The sequence below is a fragment of the Heterocephalus glaber genome, unplaced genomic scaffold (assembly GCF_053883595.1).
Source record: "Heterocephalus glaber isolate CG9 unplaced genomic scaffold, H.glaber_assembly_v1.0 deba00001104, whole genome shotgun sequence".
NCBI classification, from domain to species: Eukaryota; Metazoa; Chordata; class Mammalia; order Rodentia; family Bathyergidae; genus Heterocephalus; species Heterocephalus glaber.
This window is the reverse complement of record NW_028258193.1, coordinates 1,063,410-1,083,336: the sequence shown is the minus strand read 5'-3', so window position 1 is coordinate 1,083,336 and position 19,927 is coordinate 1,063,410. Positions and strand designations below refer to the sequence as shown.

Below are 19,927 nucleotides of genomic sequence, written 5' to 3'. Positions count from 1 at the left end.
TGACAGGTGTGCACCACCACGCCTGTCTTCTGATCACGGTGCAGTGTTGACGGCATCCACACTGCTTTGCTTTTCTTCGCCACAGAGGCACCACTGTTATCTTTTTTTAAATCTTTAATAAGATTTATTGTGATAAATTGTTTTGTATAGAAATGTATATGCCTTTGCTAAGAACAGTGGCACTTAATTTTAAGTAAATGTTATTTTTAAAAGAGCCATTTTCAAAAACTAAGTGATTGCATAATTTTATCAAATGTCTCTTCACCTGGCCCTGAGATAAGGACTACCCCAATGTTGGCAGTCCTCTGCCAGATCCACGCACCTTCCCTACACAGACACCCATAAATTGGCCCAGTGAGGAGAGCAAACAAAGATTCAGGGAATCCAGAGAATGTTTAAATCACCTATCAAAAACACAAAAACAAAACCAATCTGCACAGCGGCCAGGCTGGCACCCTTTTCTTAGGGGGAATGGGTGGGCACGTTTTCCCTAGCCTTCCACCCCTTAGGAGAAGTATTCATGTACCCAGCCCCACACGGGTCCACGTCTTACTCCCCTGAGCACTGCATCCCTTGCCGAGCGCGTCCTAAACGCACTCAGACCTCTCTCTGCCGTGTCCTAGGCAGGGAATCACAGAGCCAGCTAGAGCAGGGCACGTCAAATCCAGGACACTCACAGACCCAGCCCAGTGAGGCCAGTGCTCCGCCCACCCGACACCAAGGTCTCAGCTCTGCCTTCCAAAACACAGAATGAGCACATCTTATCTAATCTGTTGGAAGACTTTTTCAATCCAGCAAGCATTTAAAGACCACCTTCTCCGCCCCTCCACCCCTTTTCACAACTCACAGCCAAACCAAGAGGGTTGAAGGTCACGAGACCTTCACAGCTCAGGTGCACCGGTCCCCAGCTGGTGGCCATCACAGAGTCCCATGGGCCCCACCTGGCTGGGTATGGTCAGAGTGCAGCTGCTGCCTGGGCCCTGCTCTGCACAGCCCCAACCCCAGCCCCACCCAGGAGGGTGCCCTGCAGCAGCAGGCGGCATCACTGCAGAGGCAGACCACAGCCCCGGGCCAGGACCGGGCATGCCTGCCCGCCTGCCTGTGCCCATCCAGCCAACCAACCACAGAGAAAGCAGGGGCCCACGGGGTGGGGACACGGCCAGCGGGCCAGTGTGTGGGCAGTGCCGTGCCTCGTGGCCAGAGCACCAGGAGGGAGCCAGGGTCTGCCCTGGCGCACGGCTTTGGAGAGGTTCTGGTTCCATCCAGGGCTGGCTGGCCCCACTGGCACCCCGCTGTGCTGAGCAGACACATCAATCACATCAATCACATCACGGCAGGAGGCAGGAGGCAGGGCAAGCGATGCTGCTCACCTCCTGGCAGCCAGGAAGTGGAAGAGGGCAAAGAACCAGACACGGAGGGGCAGGAGACCAGGTGCAGTCCTCAAGGCCACCCCGTGACCCACTCCCTTCCGAAAGGCCCCTCCTGGGCCATCAAGTCACCATTCCATAGTGGGTTCATCCAGGGCGAGGTCAGAGCCCTGGGCTCAGGCCCATCCACAATCAGGCCATCCATATCACGCGCCTTGGGGCCCTCATCACCCCAACCATGCCCCGCACCCCACCAGAGAGCACAGCCCGTGTCCACCAAACCAAGGTGACTGGGGGCAGCCAGAGACCCCACCTGAGCCCAGAGGAAGGGCCACAGCCCATCCAGCTGGAGGCCCAGGGCGGCTCCGTGCGCATACTGCAGAGGCCCAGCCAAAGCCCGCACTCGAGCCCCGACAAGGCCACACAAATGCCAAGGCATGGACAAGAGAGGTGCACAAGTCGGGGAAACAGACACCACCACAGGAAGTCAGTCCCTAAACCAAACCTCTGTTAACAGCATCCGAAAGGAAGCTCTATGGACCGAGCACCATGCCCTTATAGAAGTTCAGCGGACCACAAGGAAACACAGGCCACAACTGGAAAACAACACATGAGCCCAATGGGAAGTTCAACAAAACAGAAGCCATGAGAACAGAAAACAAAACAAAACCCAAAAAACCAGGCGTCCTAGAGCTGAAGAACACAATGACAAAGTTTAATACAGCGTTTCAACCAAAGACTTAACAGACTGAAGAATCAACCTCATCTGATATTCCCCCAGCCAGAGGAGCAAAGAGAAGAGTGAAACAAAGCCTACAGGATGTAGTGGACCCACCCCCAGCCGGCAAAGCCATGGACCCAAGTGGACAGCTTGGGTGTGGCAGAGCACAGAGAGATAGAGGGACAGGAAGCATATTTTAAAAATTAATGGATGAAAACTCCCTAAATTTGGGGAGAAAGCGTTGATGCCATGCCCGCCATCCTAGTACTCAGGCGGGTGAGGCAGGAAGGCCAATATGAGTTTGAGGCCAGCCTGGACTACAGCTGGGGGTGGTGGCGCACGCCTGTAATCCCAGCTCTCGGAGGCTGAGGCAGGAAGATCACCATGAAGTTGAGGCCAGCCTGGACTACAGAGTGAGCTCAAGGGCACCCTGAACTACATAGCAAGACCCTGTCTCAAAAAAACCAAAAGTGTACACTGAGACACCTACCAGGCTGTTGAAAGGCAAAGACAGAATTTTGGAGGCAGAAAGAGAAACAACTTGTCAAATGCAAGGATGCACCCATAATATGAGGAGATTTCCCAACAGAGACTCTGCAAGCCAGGAGACAGGGGTGACACACACTGCGTCTTTAGTTGCGCCGTTGTGGCAGCTTCAATGTCCTGAATCGACTCAAAATGCTGGCCTTTCCAGGAGTCTCACGGTGCCAGATCTGGCGAAGAAGGTGGATGAGGACCAGTGCTGTGTTTTCACAAGCCTGCTCTTCCCCGGCCGGCACGAGGCGGAAGCATGACTGTATCTTTGATCACATCTCCTAAAGACTCTCACAAAAGAAAACCCCAGAAGCGCTTCCGAAGCAGTGAGAACCATGAGGCAAGTGTACTGAAGGGAGGGTGTCACTGTGGGGTGGGGTCATGGCACCGTGTCCTTATGGTGACACACTTTCATGGTACAAACACTCACTGCATTTTTCACTTACATCTCATGTATTCCAAACTGGCAGAATCATGCCCAGCAAAGGTGTCCTTCAGAAAGAAAGACGTCCTCAGACCAGCACAAGCTGAAGGAGTTTATCATCCCTGGATCTGCCTCCCACAAACGCAAAGGGCGTTAGTTCTTCAGCAGAACTGGCAAGAGAGGAGGGCGAAGGGTGGGAAGATGCCTGAAGGACAGAGGGGCAAAGGGGCATGGGAGGCACCCCGGGCCACGCAACGATGAAGGAGCCGCTCACCAACAAGACACAGCTGCACACAGGCACACCCCCACAGAGCGAGAGCTGAGAGAGCTAAAAGGGGAACAGCAGAGTGCACGCCTCCAAGGAGACGGTGACGCTGGGCAGACCACCCACACAGAAAGCTGGCAGTGGACCCCACAGGCACACGCAGAGTTCTGCCTACCACACACCAGGCTCGTATGCCTCTGCAGTGTACGGGGGAAGTGGGGACTCTCCAGGAGAGGCCAAGTCTCCAAAATCTTATCGGGGACCTTCCCCAAACACAATGGTATGAAATTAGAAACCAACAGCAAGAGAAGCATTGGAAAGTTTATAAATACGTAGAAATTGAACAGCACACTCCTCAACGAGCAATGGGTCAAGGAAGAATGTCAAGAGGGAGAGGAGAGCCAGGCGCGGGGCACACGTCTGTAACCCCAGCACTTGGGGGCTCTGGCGCAAGGAGGTCACGAGTTCAAGCCCAGCCTGGGCGCCCGGGCAACTTAGCAACTTAGCAGGGGCTCTGGGTTCGAGGCCCGTGTGTGCCCCCGCATAGAAAGACAAAGGGGATAAAACATGCCTCAGGACAAATACACCACAACACACGACATGTGGCAAAAGCAGTTCTATGAGTAAAGTTTATAATCACTTTAATTAAGAAAAAAAGAGACATCGCTAATAAACAACCCAACTTTGCAACGCAAAGACAAAGAGAAAGTACACCCAAAGTTAGGAGAAAGACGAAAATGAGAAAGATTAGCAGAAATGCAGGGAGTGGCAAAGCCAGAGAGCGCCCTGGAGAGGATGCAGGTAGATCCTCCCAGGTCCAGGCCCAGGCCCGCTGCGGGACACTCTTGGGGGACACAGTGGGTGTCATCACCGCATTCCCACAGCAGCTGAGGTACAGAATTGACCCGAGCACCCACTGACAGGTTAGTGGGCAAGGACAATGTGATACGCAAGTACACATGCACACAGACACACACACACACTACCCAGCCCCAGAAAAGAAGGGAGCCCTCCCGGCTGTGACGAGGTGGGTGAGTCCACTACGTGAAGTGACAGAGGCCACTCAGAGAAGGCCGACCTGCAGCCCCACTTGGAGGTGAACTGCGGGAAAAGAACCGGGGGCGGTCCCCACAGGCGGGCGTGCTGAGGGGTCGGCAGAGGTGTAAGTCACAGGGCACAAGCGCTTAGTCAGGCAAGATGAGCGAGCATGTCCTGGGATCCAATCTGCAGCATGGCAACGAGCGTACGCTTGAAATTCACTGAGACAGTAGATCTTAAACGTCTCACCAACAAAAAGTAAAACCAGACAAATCAAAACCAATAGAAACCAAAACTTCAAGATGGTCCACGTGCCAACCAACTCAGCGGTGTAATCACGTCTCAGCACGGACAGGTACCAGCTGCATCACACTGCACAACTGAACTTGGTTTTTTGGTACCGGGGAGCGAACTCTTTGGGCTTGCAAGGCAGGCGGTGGAACCACTGAGCTAAATCCCCGGCCCACAACTGTACCTGTTAAATAACCTCAAGAAGTTGGAGGGAAATAACACCCACAAGGCCTAGCACTCAAATCATCCTTTTCTTTAAAGACAGTAGCAACAGGCCATTGTGAAACCACAGCTGAAGACTTCACGGATGGCACATCGGTTGGAGGACGGCACCAGTCTCCTCCAGTTTATGTCCCTATGGGTGGAACTGGATCCCAGGGAGAAACCAAACGACCACAGCCCCAGACCAGAGGGACTGTCCGCCACCCGGACTGGCCTCGGCTCCCTGAGCCCCAGCTCCTCCAGGAGCTCCCAGGCCAGGCAGCAATCGGCCGGCCCAGCCCAGCAGCCACCTGCCTTGGGCACTCGGGTGGCGCGCCAGGCAGGACACCGTCTCCATCTGCTGAGCCCTCGCCTTCTCAGCATCTAGTCTTACAGCTGTCTTCTCTGAGAACACTGTCTCCTTCCGAGCTGCCAACGTACTTTGTCTTTGCTTCTATTACGGGACGTGTCACGGTGTGTAGCATTTGTGTGTTCATGTCTGTCCGCTTCCACACTAAGCTGGAGAACGCCTAGTCCCTGTTCATCTGATTCATCTGGGGCCACAGCACACAGCACTGGGTGGGCACAGGCCTTTGATCCATGGATAGCTGGAAAGACTCTACTTAAGGAAAAGGGGACACTGACTGGTAACTGCGTTTTTCTTTTCATTCATCTGACATTTACTGAGCACCTGCTAGGATATAAAGCCAGAGGGCAAACCACAAAGACCAGCAAAATCAGAGAGGAACTAATTCAGACCAAGCTTTTCTATACCTACCTTCATTCTCAGAACAAAGACACAATAATACACCACACGTGCCCATCACCAAACATGGCACCCAACCCTCGTACCAGGAAGAAACACAGAGCAGGTATGCTACAGCCAAGGCAGATCCCAACCCAGCCAATGCAGCTGAGCAAATCTCCAGTGAAGGCAGAACTAAGGCTGTGCTGTTGAGGGCAGCGTACAAGATGTCCTGTGAAAAACGGCCTCGCTGAGGCCAGATCGTGCCTTCGCGTGGACCTGCAATCACATGCCTGCTACCAGGTTCCAAGTGCTGCACAGCTCAGGACACAGTGGCCAAGTTCTCCTGGATGCTGAAGGAGAAAGCAACCACGCTCCACTCACAGTGAGAGCAAGGCGGGCTCGGAGCCAATCCCACTGCAGCCGGTGGAAACCTCAAGGACACCCCGGCCCAGGCACAGCAGAAGTCAGGTTCAGCGCAGCTGACTGAACCGCTGCCACCTGACTCTAGTCATACTCTCAGTGAGCTCAGTTTTCCATAAATAAAAGAGCAAGAAATGTAAGAAATGCAAGCACAAGGTCCCTGAGTTCGATCCCTGGTAACAACAGCAACAAAAAGATTGCTAGCATCATAAACCACACAGTCATCTTTGTTCCGAAAACAAAGACGAAGATCACTTGCAAATGATTTACAAGCACTTTTAAGACCTTTGAACAGATACGCAATTTCCCCCGAACAGAATTTTAATGAACTGTGTCACATGGAAAATCCCCTGTCCTCTTCTTTCCTCCACCTGCCTCTCACCCAGGCTTTTGTACGTTGGTCGCTGAAAATCCAGGTCATTTGGCACTTTGATTAGTTGACGGGGTTAAAGGTGCACATGACCTTAAACTGGAGTTCGGTTTAGTTGCCAGAAATTCACAACGTTAATGACGGTAATATCATGCTCACAAAGAATTAGCCTACTAGGCTGGGGTTTAGCTCAGTGGTTCTGCTGCCTGTCCCGCAAGTGCAAGAACCTGAGTTTGATCCCAGGTACCAAAAAAAAGAATTAGCCTACTAAGCAAGTTACCAAACTAAATGGTTGGTTATTAACCTCAGGAGAATAAACAAGTAAGAACTTTCATAAAATTAGACCTAATAATCATTACATCCTGCTCCTGAAAATCCAGGTGAATGTACACATTCAACCAGAAAGACTAACGTTTTCAAAGTTGCTTTCCTGCTTCTGAACAGGTCAGAAACAAATTAATCTGAAAGGCTGATCCCATTTAATATATGATGTTTATTTAAAGTTCTCCTTCACCATAGTCCAGTTACTCCTCAGTTCCCTTTGTGAAGCTCACAGAAGTACTAGCTTAGAAGAACCTGGGAACTCATCAGCTGCAGACGTGCCACAGAGTGGAGTCTGCGTGTCTGCAGCCTGCGATTCCTGCTGCCGTGATGGGTGCTGGAGAGTGGTGACCCGGTCCTCGAGAGCTGGAACGCAGCCCGGGAGCTGAGCTGGGGGACCTCACTCACTTCAGAAGTCTGTCTTCCCAACAGATGTCCTAAGATCCGCAGTCTATTTGGCCACCGAAGTCAGCACAAAACAAGGGCCCCGGTGCACTATGGGACAGACTCCCCCATTAGCCTCAGGAGTGAGGCATCAGGGCCAGCCCCACCGAGCCCATGACATGGCTCTTGGGAGTGCCAGTAGACATGTCACTTACATGGCTTGGCGTTAGCAGACACAGCCAGGCTCTCAGGCGGGTGCACGGCGGGGTGCCGGCTGTGCTCCCCTATGCCGGGGCCATTGCTGTACTCCATCACTTCCACGTGGCCCAGGGGAACACTCCACTTGAGCAGGTACCGCTGGCTGGCTCCCACGTGGCTCTCCTGTGAGGGGCTGAAACCGCCCAAACATTATTTCCGGAACAGAAACATGACCACAACATGGCACTGTAGGAAGGAACTCTCTGATCCTGGGATCACATGAACACATGACCATGTCATAACACCGCAGGAGAGAACTCTCATCAGACTTCCTTCCTTCTGGACAGCTACAGCTGGCTTGGTCCTGGGGGCCCCATCGAAGGGAGAGTGAAACCCTTCCCAGGAGGACACAGCGGCCACGTCCTGGGAGGCTGGTGGTTCCTGCGGCAGATGGACGGGAAGGTGCCGAGCTGCACGCTCGCTCTGGGGTAACCTGGCCCTGGAAGCTCAGGTGTCTGGGGAACGGCACTAATGGGAAAAGTATTTTCCCTGGGTAGTGACCCTGCCTGCTGCACAGGTGTTAACCCTGAGCTCCTTCCGTACCTCACGCGGTTACATTATCACCTTTGGGACAGAACTAAGGCACTGTACTCCGTGATTAAAGTACTTATTGAAAATGTAAAAATTAAACCAGAAAACGTGACCTAAATACTTTCTTCTTTTACCATAACATTGAGCAGATACACATCTCCAAAGCTGGATATCACCAGATTATTTCTGCACACAGGCACTGGGAGTGACAGAGACACAGGGACACGAGGCTATCACAGGAGCCAGTTCTATAACAGCTAGGCCGAAGCCATGATCAAACCAACAGGATTCTTCACTGAAGGGGGGGGCCTCATATCATGATAATGGCGTTTTTCAGGCTGATTTTGTAGCTGCTGAGAAATGCCCAGGACCCTGAGGAACAGCAGGGAGTCTCGCTGCACACCCCCGCTCCGTCCCCACGAGGACGTGGCCAGGTACCGGGATCACCACCATCACCGGAGCTTTGGCAATCACCGTTCCTGTTTTACAGGCCAGGAGCCTGAGGCCTACAAAGAAGGTGGTTTTCAAAGCTGTAGGACGGCGGAGCTGAACTTTGGGCTGGGGAGTCTGCCATGGCACAGGCTGTGGTGTCCAGTGCACCTCCTCTCTGCTGGGACTCTGTGGCAGCGACAGGAGGATGTGACTGGCAGGGCACTGGCGAGCCCTCCCGAGCTCTGGGAGCAGAGGGTCCGGCTGTGGCGTCACCCAGTCTCCGCTGTTCAGACGCCCACGGACCAGCTCAGGCTCCCAAACAGGGCCTGGCCGGGCCTGGCCCCGACTCCCAGGGGCACAGGAGGGCCGCACGCAGGCGTGTTATGCAGCGGGCACCGACAGTGTTAGCTCTCGCCTCGAGCCAGACCCCCTACTGCAGGGCTCCGCACGCCTGCGCAGGGAACAGCCCCGACGTCCACAGTCGGGAGCAAAGGAAGGGAGCAGCGCTACCTGTCTTCCGGGTTTACACCGAGCGTATCAGCCAACGCGTTCACCGACGCAGCTCAGTAGCCTGGAGAGCCTCCGAGAACCACAGGAGGCCTGGAGGTGGCCGACAAGCTCCAGACAAGCTCCAGCCTCTTCGGAAGAGGGCGCGCGCACAACTCCACCCGCAGGGACCCATCGGGACACAGGCGGCTCGGCCTGCGCGAGGGCCTTTGGCCCCGGCACGCACGCACGCAGGTACGCTCAGCAGCCGCAGCTCTTACCGGAAGCTGACGGTGGCGCACATGAGCACGTCGTTCAGCATGAGCAGCCGGCGCTCCTTGGTCTTGGTGATCTCGCCCTTGTCGTTGTACACTGTCTCTATCACGTCGTCAGAGCGGATGAGGCGTCGGCTCCCGCTGCAGAGGAGCTGAGTGCAGAACGCTGAGGTTACAACTGCACCCGCCCAAAGAGAACAGTCGAGGCCGGTGCTCACAGAGGCGGTTTTCAGCACCAGGTAACCCATGTCCTCCTGCCACTCCTCAAGGAGGGTTGTGTGGGTTCTGAACCTTTTCTTGTCCAACTTTTTTGAGACAGTCTCACTATGCAGCCCAGGCTGGCCTTGAACTCACAGCGATCCTCCTGCCTCAGCCTCCCAAGTGCTGGGATTGCAGGCATGCGCCACCACGCCTGGCTAGGACGGGACTTCTTAAACTAAACGTTTTATAGACTTTGGTGCTCACCATCATGCTGACCAGTGACGGGTCCCAGGCCAGACACTGGCTCCCCTCGCCTTCCGCCTCCTTCCTCCATCGCTCACCCAGTCTCGCTGCCCTCCAGCCCCACCTGCCCCACACCTACGAGCAGCGGAAGAGATTATTCAACCTGTGACTGAGTTTCCAGTGTGAAGGCAGCATCTCAAACCCCTGCTCGTCTGCCCCTCTGTTCCCTGAGCTAAGGAGAACTCAGAGTCCTCTGGGAAGACACGGCATGCAGTCGTGTCTAACCATGGGGCCAACAGGAAACCGCAGCGCCCCAGCCACCGTGTGACCGCCTGGCTCTGCCATCAGTGCCAACGCAGCCTGGCAGCCTATGCAACCCTCCTCCCTGCAGCACACGTGCAGACGGGTGAGAGCCACAGGAGGAGGCTCTTCTGCATCCAGAAAACCAGCGGCCACAGTTCCACCCTCCAAAATTCCCACACATCATCTGGAGAATCCCAGCAACTACTGCTTAAGTTGTATTTTTTAAAGCTGCCACAGTTAAATTATTGAATGTCATGACCAAGAAGGAAATCGCCACGAGAATAAAATGTGACTTTAGCAGCCATGAATATCACACATAATTACTTAACATGGCACATGTAAGTCGACACCTCCTGAAGCAGATACAGAACAGCCACACGTGATCAGCGTGTGGCACAGGAGACTGAAACACGCATGGCCTGTGAGCAGCCCTCTGTGCTCTGCAGCACCCTCTCATGACCACACGGGAGCCAGCACAGGACAGTGGGCTGAAGTGCAGCTAAAACGGATGCTCTTGGCCATGCCTGTAATCCCAGCACTCAGGAGGCTGAGCGAGGCAGGAGGATCGAAAGTTCAAGTCCACCCTAGGCAACTTCACAAGACTGTCTCACAGTAAAACAAAAATAAAAAGGGTTGGGGATGTAGTTCAGTGCAAAGTCCCTGGGTTCAACCCCCAGTACTGGAAAAAGAGTTGGCCTTAACCTTTGAGGAGTCTATGAATCTATGAAGCCCTCTGCAAAGGACTGCACAGCCCTCCAATCCCATCAGCCGCCTGCAGTGCCCAGCAGCCTCGCTAGAACCTCGGGCTGGAGGGCTCATTCCAAGTGGTTAGGAAGCAGTGGCTGAAACAACACTGGCTTATTAGGAGAAAGAAAAGGCAATTCAGCAAGGGTTGGAAAAACCTCTCTCCACCTTGTTTAGGTATCTTTCGTTGATGGCTTTTGCGATGTGTTTGATTTCACAGCGCTGATCGGCATCTCTTTTCCTTTCGTTTAACTTCTCTGCCAAGGTTTCCAGCTCTGTCAGCGCCATCTGAAGGGGCAGCCTGTCGGGGTGTCCTTGGGGGGTGTTCTTCAGCATGTCCTGGGAGTGAGAGGCACAACGGGGTGCTGACCACTCGCACGCCCCAGCTGCAGCCCAGGAGAGCAGGCGGGCGGCGTCAACTGCTGCCAGGACCATGGTTGGCACGAGGGTGGCAGCGGCTGAGCCACCCCTGGGCTGAGTACCCAGCAGCCCAAGAGCAAGCTCCTCCCCCAAGGGGCACTGCACACAGCAGTGTGTCAGAGCCAGACCATGGCACCACACATGGAGGAGCTGCGTTTGCAAACACCAGTGTCCAGCAGGGCCCACGGGGAGTGTATGTCCTCTGCCCGGCAGAGCTCCATGCTGTGCCGCCCCGAAAGGGCCCTGGCTCCCCAGGGGACCTTCTCTGCTCTGCCCTAAAGACGGAGGCCACAAGTGCACCAGTCTTTCCCGGAAGTACACGCCGGGTCTCACTGGGAATTCTCAGCCCCTCACACACTTCCTTGGGGTTCAGCTCCTGAGGGATCTGTGGAGGGTGAGCTTTGATGTCTGTTCTAATTGCTCTGGGGCCCATGAACCACACCCAGCATGACCTGAACTCAAGAGACATGTGCACTGCCTGCTCCACGACCAATCAGCCACCCCGTCTGTCTCCCTCCCCGGGCGTCCTCCCCACACTAGTGAATCAGGCCAGCCAAGAACCCTACCGAAGGACAGAAGTGTCCTTTCCTTCAGATAAAAAACTAGAGGTGGTGAAGCAGAGCAGAGGGTGCATGGAGACAGGACTGCCGACGTGGAAGCCTCCCGCGGCAGCCCACCAGCTGGGGACGTGAGAGGAAGTCCCTGGAGGGAGGAGCAGCGCTACCAGGCGGATCACGCAGCCTTGTGCTGGTGTGCAGGAGGCCTGCACCCCCACCCTGACTGAGCCTACCCAGAGAGCCTCACACCTGGCTCCACCCCAGCTGAGAGGTGAGGAGGGCTGCACCAGAAGCCCAAAGGGCAGAGGCAGCTCCTGCCACTTTAGGAGAAGGCGGTGCCCAGAACGTCCAAGTGTGGGCAGGAGCCACAGGTGTGGCAGGGACACAGCAGCTGGCTCCCCAGGGGTGTAGTGGACACTGCTGGTAATCCGGGCCCACTCAACAGGGGCCTTGCAAGACAGCCGCAACAGCTGTTGCCCAGGGGGAGAGGCCAGCAAGGCCTCTGCAGCGAGAGAGGAGTCAGCGCCTGGCTTCAGAGCTTCAAAGCCAGGCTGGCTTTCCTGTGCACAGCTGTAGCTTTAAGCTGCAGCCATGCTCATTTACTGCCTGAAAACCCACTGCTCCTGAGTCATGCTGAGTGTACTCTGCCTGTGCTCTGTAAACAACCTGTTTAGGATGTGATTTTCCAACACTTAAGCCCCCTCAGAGATCCACTCCTAGAGAGACCCTTTCTAAATATCCCACTCAGTGACAAGGCTCCATGGCCTCTCCTCTCTGAGGGAGCTCTGCAGCCTCGGGTCAGGGGTCAGACAGTGGCTCTGACACTCGGCTCTCACTTCTCAAGCGACCCTTCTGGTAAAGCTACAGCCAGCACAGACACTGGCTGCTCTGGCAAGTCTGGCAAAGCAAGCAGGAAAGCTCTGGGGAGGGATTCACACCCTAGATGCTACCCTAGAACCCTGTGACCTGTAGGACGTCAACTCCAGCACCGACCGGAGAGCAGGAGCATGGACCCCAACCCTCGTGGAGGACGTGCAGGGTGCAGACCTCAGTGGAGGAAGGACTGCAGGTGTGGTGCACACAGCAGGGGCCCAGGTCAGCAGGGAGCCTGAGGAGGGATGTACCTGTGGCCACCTCACGGCCAGACCTCAGCAGGTGAGGAGCTGCCCTTGGTTCCAACCGTTTTCCAGACGTGATGCTTTGCACACTACTCAAGTGCAGACGTGGTGCCGTGTGGCACGGTGTGTGCACTGGGGACCAAGGTGAGTCGTTCACAGTGGTCTGGAGCCCACCTGAATGCCCCGAGGTGTTCTGTGGGGGCGGATGCCAGGCCTAGCACCAAGCAAGCCTCACAGAAGCCATGTGCTCTGGGAGATGACGCCGTGGCAGCGCAGGACACCACGTGACAAACACACCGCCCTGCATGGCACGGGCAGGGGCAGCCATGCAGGGGCTGGAAGGGGCAGGGGGACTCCGCCTCCCTCTCAGTTTCCTGTGAGCCTGAAACGGATCTAAAAATACATATTCACAAAACAGGGAGGCCAAGTCTTTTTCCATCCATGTCTGAAGACCAGGAAAGCAAGAGGCATCATGGGAAGCCACTGGGCAGGGCAACACCGGGCCGGGAAGGACTGGTGCTGAGTGAATTGTAAAGAGCAGGGAGTGAGAGCCATCTTCGCCACCTGGTCGGCACACAGGCCTTGTGCTGCCAGCGCTCTCGCCTGGGACAGTGACGCTGGCTGAAGAAGACAGGCACGGTCTGAATCCTCCTCCCTCAGAACCCAACGTGGCCCGCATCCTGCAGGGGTGTCAGCAGCTCAGCCGCTCAGCTCGGTGGTGCATCTCGGGAGGGAAGGCCGCCCGGGGAAGCAAGGTCTCCAGCCTGCTGAGTAACACACACTCCTCTGTGCATCCGTGCCTGGCAGTCGTGTCAGGTTCCATCCACGAAACAGAACCGAGCTTCAGCACCTCGGCACCCAGGGCCAGAGCGTGACAGAGAGCAGCTGGGGCTGGGGCAGAGCCGACACTTGGGCACAGAGCTCCGCTGGGCTGGCTGTGCCACAGCATCCAGGGAGGGACAGCAAAAGCGGCATCATTTGGTGAATCTGCCCCTGGCTTCCCACACCTGCCCAACCCCCAGGCACAAAGGAGCTTACCGCTTCCCCTCGTGACTCTGAACCACCACTGGCCTGTCAGGGAAGGGGCCACCACCTGCGAGGCCTGTGTGACCGTGCCCTGCCAGCCTGTGCAGGCACCGAGGGAACTGGCCAGGGCACTTGGGCAGCCTCTGGATGAGGCCTGTGCTCTTCCCAGGGGGACAGACTCGGGCCTCACCTGGAGCAGGAGGATGAACTGCGGGAATCGCTGGATGGGCTTCATCATCAGGCTGCAGAGCGTGACACGGTCGGGACTCGCCTCCTGGCTCTGCTGTGGGAAAGGAGGCTTACTCGCCGCGGCAGGCTGGATACCGTCCTCAGCTCATGGACAGGAAACGTCACCAGGTGTGGGAGACGCTTCCTCTGGCCCCACGGCCTGCCCCACGGCGGGGCCACAGCTTGCTAGCGGGGAGTTCCCAGTGTCCGGGAACCTGTCCTGCCACCTCTTCTGCTGCTCTCTGAGCCTCCCAGACATCACCAGCCTGCTGAGTGGCCTGGCCACGGGCCCCCAGGGCTGTGGGGTGGTCCTGACCCTGGGGGGCACAGTGCAGCGATAGCAGGGCATGGCTCAGCCGCTGGCACTGGGGGCTGCATGGGCACCACACCCTCAGCGAGGCGCTAACAAACCCTCTGAGGAAGTAAATGCCCCACTGGCTCGTGCTCTCTGGTGATGGCTGAAGCACAGAGAACCGTTTCTCCCCAGGCCGGGGCTGGGATTTAATCACTGTGGAGCCTCAGTGGGCCAGGAGCAGCAGGGACCACTGTGGTAATAAGAAAGGGAGGGAAAACATCCTGGCCAAACTGCTGCTGGCAGGATCCACCCTGTGCTCCCCACCCCAGGCTGCAGAGGTTTCTAAGAACACAGCCCGGCCAGAGAATACACTCTGCTCCCAGCCTTCATGACGCAAATGAACTCTGAGCTGGGTGGCTGGTCCCCCAAGGGGGGTTAATCTGGTGCAGGCAGCAGCTCCTCCTGTGCCTCTCAGGCTGCCACTGCCACACCAAGTGGCCTCTGGCTCTCTCTGTGACTCCTGGAGGACAAAGGTCCACCCTGGGCTCCTACTCCAGGGCTTCCGAGGGCCAAGGGTCTAGGGTCAAGGATCGCCTCTCCAGGCCTCTGGTTGCTGCTCTGACTGAGGAGCCCACTTTCCAACCCGACCCTAGATGCTAGGCTTCTGTTATTCCCAGTTCGGTGCCAGGACAGGCAGCCCGAGGCCACTCTGGGGACAGACCCTTTCTTGCTCTCTGTCCATTCACCTCTCCATACACTTTTAAGGATGGACGAAGAAAAGCTACTCTCAAAAGGCTTCAATAGGGCTTAAAATTCATCTGCATTCGCAGCAGACACCAGTGTGAGGGCTCTGGTCATCGTACTGAGATTGCTCTGAAGAACATCACCATGTGCTAGAGGCGCAAGTTGGCGCGGCCTCAGTGTGAGGTGCTCTGACCTGGAACTCACTATACGAGGGTGTTAAAAACAACCAGAAGCTGTGATTACCTTTAAAAACTCGAGAAAAGTGGGCTTTGTGGCACACGTCTTCTTGAGGATGGCCACTGCGGTGCCGAAGTTGTTCACATACTCACTGTACGCATCCAGCACCATGGACTTGGAAAACTGAACAGAGACAGAGAAGAAAGTGACCCAGAGTCCACACACCCCTCAAGCTAACTCTGAGGATCTGAAACTTGCCCCAGCGGGACATCTCTGTACCATGCCTCCTCCCAGGGTTGGCTCCCGGGACTGCAGGGACTTCTGCCCTCCTGCAAGCTTGCTGGGGCTCTGTCGTGCAGCCAGTATATTGTGGCTGCCACTGACAAGTCATGCTTTCACCTAGTCTTGTTTTTTTTTTTTTTTAAGAGTTTTTCCATTCTAAAACATGTTTCTAACCAGATGTGGTGGCACATCCCTGTGATCCCCACACTCTGTGAACCTGGAGCCTGGAGGACTGTAAGTTTAAGCCCAGCCCAGGCAACCTGATAAGACCCTGTCTCACAATAAAAAATAAAAAGGGATAGCTCACTCAGTGCAAAGGCCCTAGGTTCCATCCCCAGTACCACACAGGCACAAAAATAAAGTTTCCAAGGTAACTGTGAAGCTAATGTATAGCATAGGTAGGAAATGTAAAAAGCAAATAACCAGTATTTCCTTTTTTGTTTGTCGTGAGAATCCATGAAGGATATCATGCAAACATCTTAGTAAAGAACCTTGTTTCCTCATTATCTTCAAAGCAGCCTGCAAACTGAGATCCTTCATCAAGCACACAAATTATATAGAACCAAGGTTTCACTGTTTTCATTATCAGAGCATTTATTTAAGTACATCAATACTTAAAAAAAAATCCAAGCTTATACCCCTCAATGGCATTATCCTAAACAACTACAGAAACCAATGTGTGTTAGCCACAAGCTTCTGCACTTTGGCAGAAATCTAACCCTTTTGCAACATGTACAGTTCACAGGGGGAGCAGAGATGAAATGGCTCAGAACTGCTGACACAGAAACTTGGCGTGGCTGTTTCCAGGCATCTGCTTCTCCTGCCAGGAAGCGTTAAGGCAAGCTGTCCCAACACTGAATTCCTGTGTGCCCGTGCAGGGCCGGAGCGAGGGCCACACAACAATGATGGAAACATCTGGGTATTTCCCACCCTTTTCTATTGTTCCTATACATGGAGAACTCTGCATTCAGAAAGTGAGACTAGGCCTGGAAGCCAGGACCTGGCCCAAGGGGCTGATATGACAATTTCGTAGTATCATAAGCAAGCAGGGCCCTTGTTTAGCAAGAAAAGCATTACCAGGTTGTCTAATGTTGCTTCTAAGACCTGACAAAGTGTGCACCTATAGATCTTTCCTGACACATCTTTGTCCTCATCCCCGCAAGTGTCCCTCGACTTCCCTGGAAAGTGGCCCTAAGCCCAGTGGAGGCCACACAGCAGTGCTAAACATCAGCCCGAGGGCAAAGACAACAGGCACACGGAGCCAGGGACCACCGGGAGCCCCAGCTGAGTTACCGAAGCCACGAAGACATCGCCGATGGTTTCCACGGCGTCCCACTCAGCCACACGGCTGGCCAGTGCGATCTGGAACATGGAGTGGCACTGCAAGATCTCCTTGACACGGTAGAACACCATCTTCAGCTTCCTCTCACTCAGGACCCGGGGCTCCATCTCAGACAGCGGCTTCTCGTATTGCTGGGCCAGACATGTTAAAGGGAGGTAAAAGAATATGCAAGGATCCGTTCGGGTAAGTGAAATTTATTTCAAAACAAATCACATGGCTTTTGATGCCAATACACAGCCAAAATTCTTCAAGACTTTCCAAATTTGCATGTTTTATGCTCATAATATATGTGCATGTAAAACCTATAACAAAATTATGTATGTATAAAAACATTAACAAACATGTACATATCATATAACATGACAGTTAGGTACCTCCAAAATCCTCTTAAGAGCATCTACGTAGTTTTTTTCACTTTCAACAATGGAACCCAGAATATATCTTCTTACAACCTGTTTGAAATTTCAAGATACCCTGTTAGAAAACTGCTTCAGGATAGCTACAAATAAAATTTACTTCTGTATTGAAGATTGTTGATAAAAAGGGTTTTTTTTCTAAATAGTAGGTAAAGGAAACCTGCAGAAGCCTTTAAAATATCTTAAAAGGTCTATGTAAGTAGCCGTACAGGTACAAAACATATTTCCCAAGTTAACACAATTATATTATCTTTTAAACCTCAAATTACAAACTATAACTAAGCCAATAAAAAATTATTGCACTAAAAACAAACTCATTTACAGAATAATGAACTGAATTAACTAACTGAATTTCAGGTTCCCAACACTAAATTACATACCTCACGTGTATGTTCAGTATAAAAAGTTCCAGTCTTGTTCAAAGAAGACTATTAGCAGTCATCTAAAATTATTCCATAATTATGGAGAAACAGAAAGCTTGTGGAAGGTGAAGGAATACATTTATTTTTTATTCGTTTGCAAAGAGCCAGCTATGAGGCTAAAAATGTAGGTGGTTAAATTCATGATAAAAACCCTACAGAAAATTGGAATAGAAGGTCTTTATCTTAACCTGATAAAGGCTATCTATGAAAAACCAACAGCCAGCATCATACTAAATGTTAAAAAACTGAAAACTTTCACACTAAAATCAGCAACAAGACAAGGATGCCCACTATCACCACTCCTGTTCAATATAGTTCTGGAATCATTAGCCACAGCAACTAGACAAGAGAAAGAAATAAAAGGAATAAAGATAGGAAACGAAGAAGTTAAACTGTCACTATTTGCAGATGACACGATACTCTACATAGAAGACCAAAAAAACTCTGCCAAAAGACTTCTAGACTTAATTGACAGATTCAGTAGAGCAGCTGGATACAAGGTCAACACTCAAAAATCAATAGCCTTCTGGCTGGGGATTTAGCTCAGTGGTTCTGCTGCCTGCCTCGAAAGCGCAAGGTCCCAAGTTCGATCCCCAGTACCAAAAAACAAAACAAAACAATAGCCTTTTTGTACACACATAACAGACTTACTGAGAGAGAAATTAGGGAAACAATTCCTTTCACAATAACATCCAAAAAAATGAAATATCTAGGAATCAATCTAACAAAGGAAGGAAAAGACCTCTACATTGAAAACTACAGAACTCTGAAAAAAGAGATCAAAGAGAATACAAGAAAATGGAAAGACATCCCTTGCTCCTGGGTAGAAAGAACCAACATAGTAAAAATGGCCATACTTCCAAAACTGCTATATGGATGGAATCCCAATTGAAATCCCAACAGTATATTTCACAGAATAGAGAAAACAATCCAAAAATTCATTTGGAACCAGAAGAGACCTAGAATGGCAAAAGCATTTCTAAGCAACAAAGACATGACAAGGGGTACCACAATCCCCAATATGAAACTATACTACAAAGCCACTGTGACAAAAACAGCCTGGTACTGGCAAAGAAACAGACCTGAGGATCAGTGGAATAAATTAGAAGATGCAGAAACAACTCCAGACATACTCAGCTACCTCATCTTCGACAAAGGAGCCAAACACCCTCACTGGAGGAAAGATAGCCTATCTAATAAATGGTGTTGGAAAAACTAGATTTCAACCTGCCAAAGATTAAAACTAGACCCATATCTATCACCATGCACTAAACTAAGATCAAAATGGCTTAAAGGTGTAAATAGTAAAAGAGAAACACTAAACTTCCTGGAAGATAAGTTAGGTAGAACTCTCAATGACATTGGCACAGGAAAAGACTTTATGAACATAACCTCAGTGGCACGGGAACTTGCACAAAGAATCAACAACTGGGATCTCATCTTATTAAAAAGCTTCTGCACTGCAAGAGAAATAACCAACAGAGCTAAGCGACAACCTACAATGTGGGAAAAAAATTTTACCATCTGTTCCTCAAAGGACTACCATCTAGAATATATAAAGAACTTAAAAAAACAGAACCCCCCCCAAATATAAAGACCCAATTCAAAAAAGGGCATCTGAAATGAACAGACATTTCTCAGACAAAGAAGTAAAAGCAGCAAACAAACATGAAAAAATGTTCAACATCACAGGTCATTCGAGAGATGCAGATGAAAGCAACACTGAGATTCCACCTCACCCCAGAAAGAATGGCTGCTACCAAGAAATCAACCAATAACAAATGCTGGTGGGGCTGTGGGGAAAGAGGAACCCTGCTCCACTGCTGGTGGGAGTGCAGACTGGTGCAACCACTGTGGAAATCAGTATGGAGATATCCCAAAGAACTAGGGCTAGAGGTCCCATTTGACCCAGCTATTCCCCTACTGGGGATCTTCCCCAAAGAATGAAAAGAATCATACCACAGTGATATATGTACACCCATGTTTATAGTGGCACAGTTTGTAATGGCTAAAGCTGGGAGACAGCCCAAGTGCCCACCAACTGGAAACTGGATAAAGATGTGGTTTTTAAAATAAAATGGAGTACTACTCGGCTGTAAAGAACGAGAAACTACAGACATTTATAGCTAAATGGATGGACCTTGAGGTGATGCTCTTAAGTGAAATAAATAGGACACACGTGTAAATACAGAATAGTTTCTCTGGTGTGAAAAACTGTAAGTGTAAATAAGGATCAAAATGTATAACTGATAATGTGAAATAGGAAGAAAAGGTGTAAAGGAGTAGAGGAAGTGGGAGGGGTAGGGGAAAGGAAAGAAGGGAATGGAAAAAATATGAGAAAAG

General features: G+C 52.3%; 1 protein-coding gene and 1 long non-coding RNA gene across 9 annotated transcripts in view; one reads left to right on the top strand and one right to left on the bottom strand.

Moving 5' to 3' along the window:
- The window catches only part of Arhgef10 (Rho guanine nucleotide exchange factor 10), a 90,308-nt gene that overhangs the window by 33,760 nt on the left and 36,621 nt on the right, over window positions 1-19,927 (bottom strand). For 6 of the 8 annotated variants that reach the window (XM_004869568.3, XM_004869569.3, XM_021248172.2 and 3 more), the window contains 7 exons: window positions 17,121-17,198; window positions 16,698-16,877; window positions 15,189-15,305; window positions 13,869-13,961; window positions 10,726-10,896; window positions 9,073-9,218; window positions 7,300-7,475 (listed from right to left, as the gene is read on the bottom strand). In XM_004869568.3, coding sequence (XP_004869625.2) covers window positions 7,300-7,475; window positions 9,073-9,218; window positions 10,726-10,896; window positions 13,869-13,961; window positions 15,189-15,305; window positions 16,698-16,877; window positions 17,121-17,198 — 961 coding nt within the window. The remainder of the gene's footprint in view (window positions 1-7,299; window positions 7,476-9,072; window positions 9,219-10,725; window positions 10,897-13,868; window positions 13,962-15,188; window positions 15,306-16,697; window positions 16,878-17,120; window positions 17,199-19,927) is intronic. The other 2 variants (XM_004869570.3, XM_087210075.1) reach the window with 1 other exon arrangement.
- LOC147828397 (uncharacterized) lies at window positions 11,401-18,204 on the top strand. The gene is made up of 2 exons (XR_015450867.1): window positions 11,401-11,805; window positions 12,507-18,204. It is a non-coding gene; the product is annotated as an uncharacterized LOC147828397 (long non-coding RNA).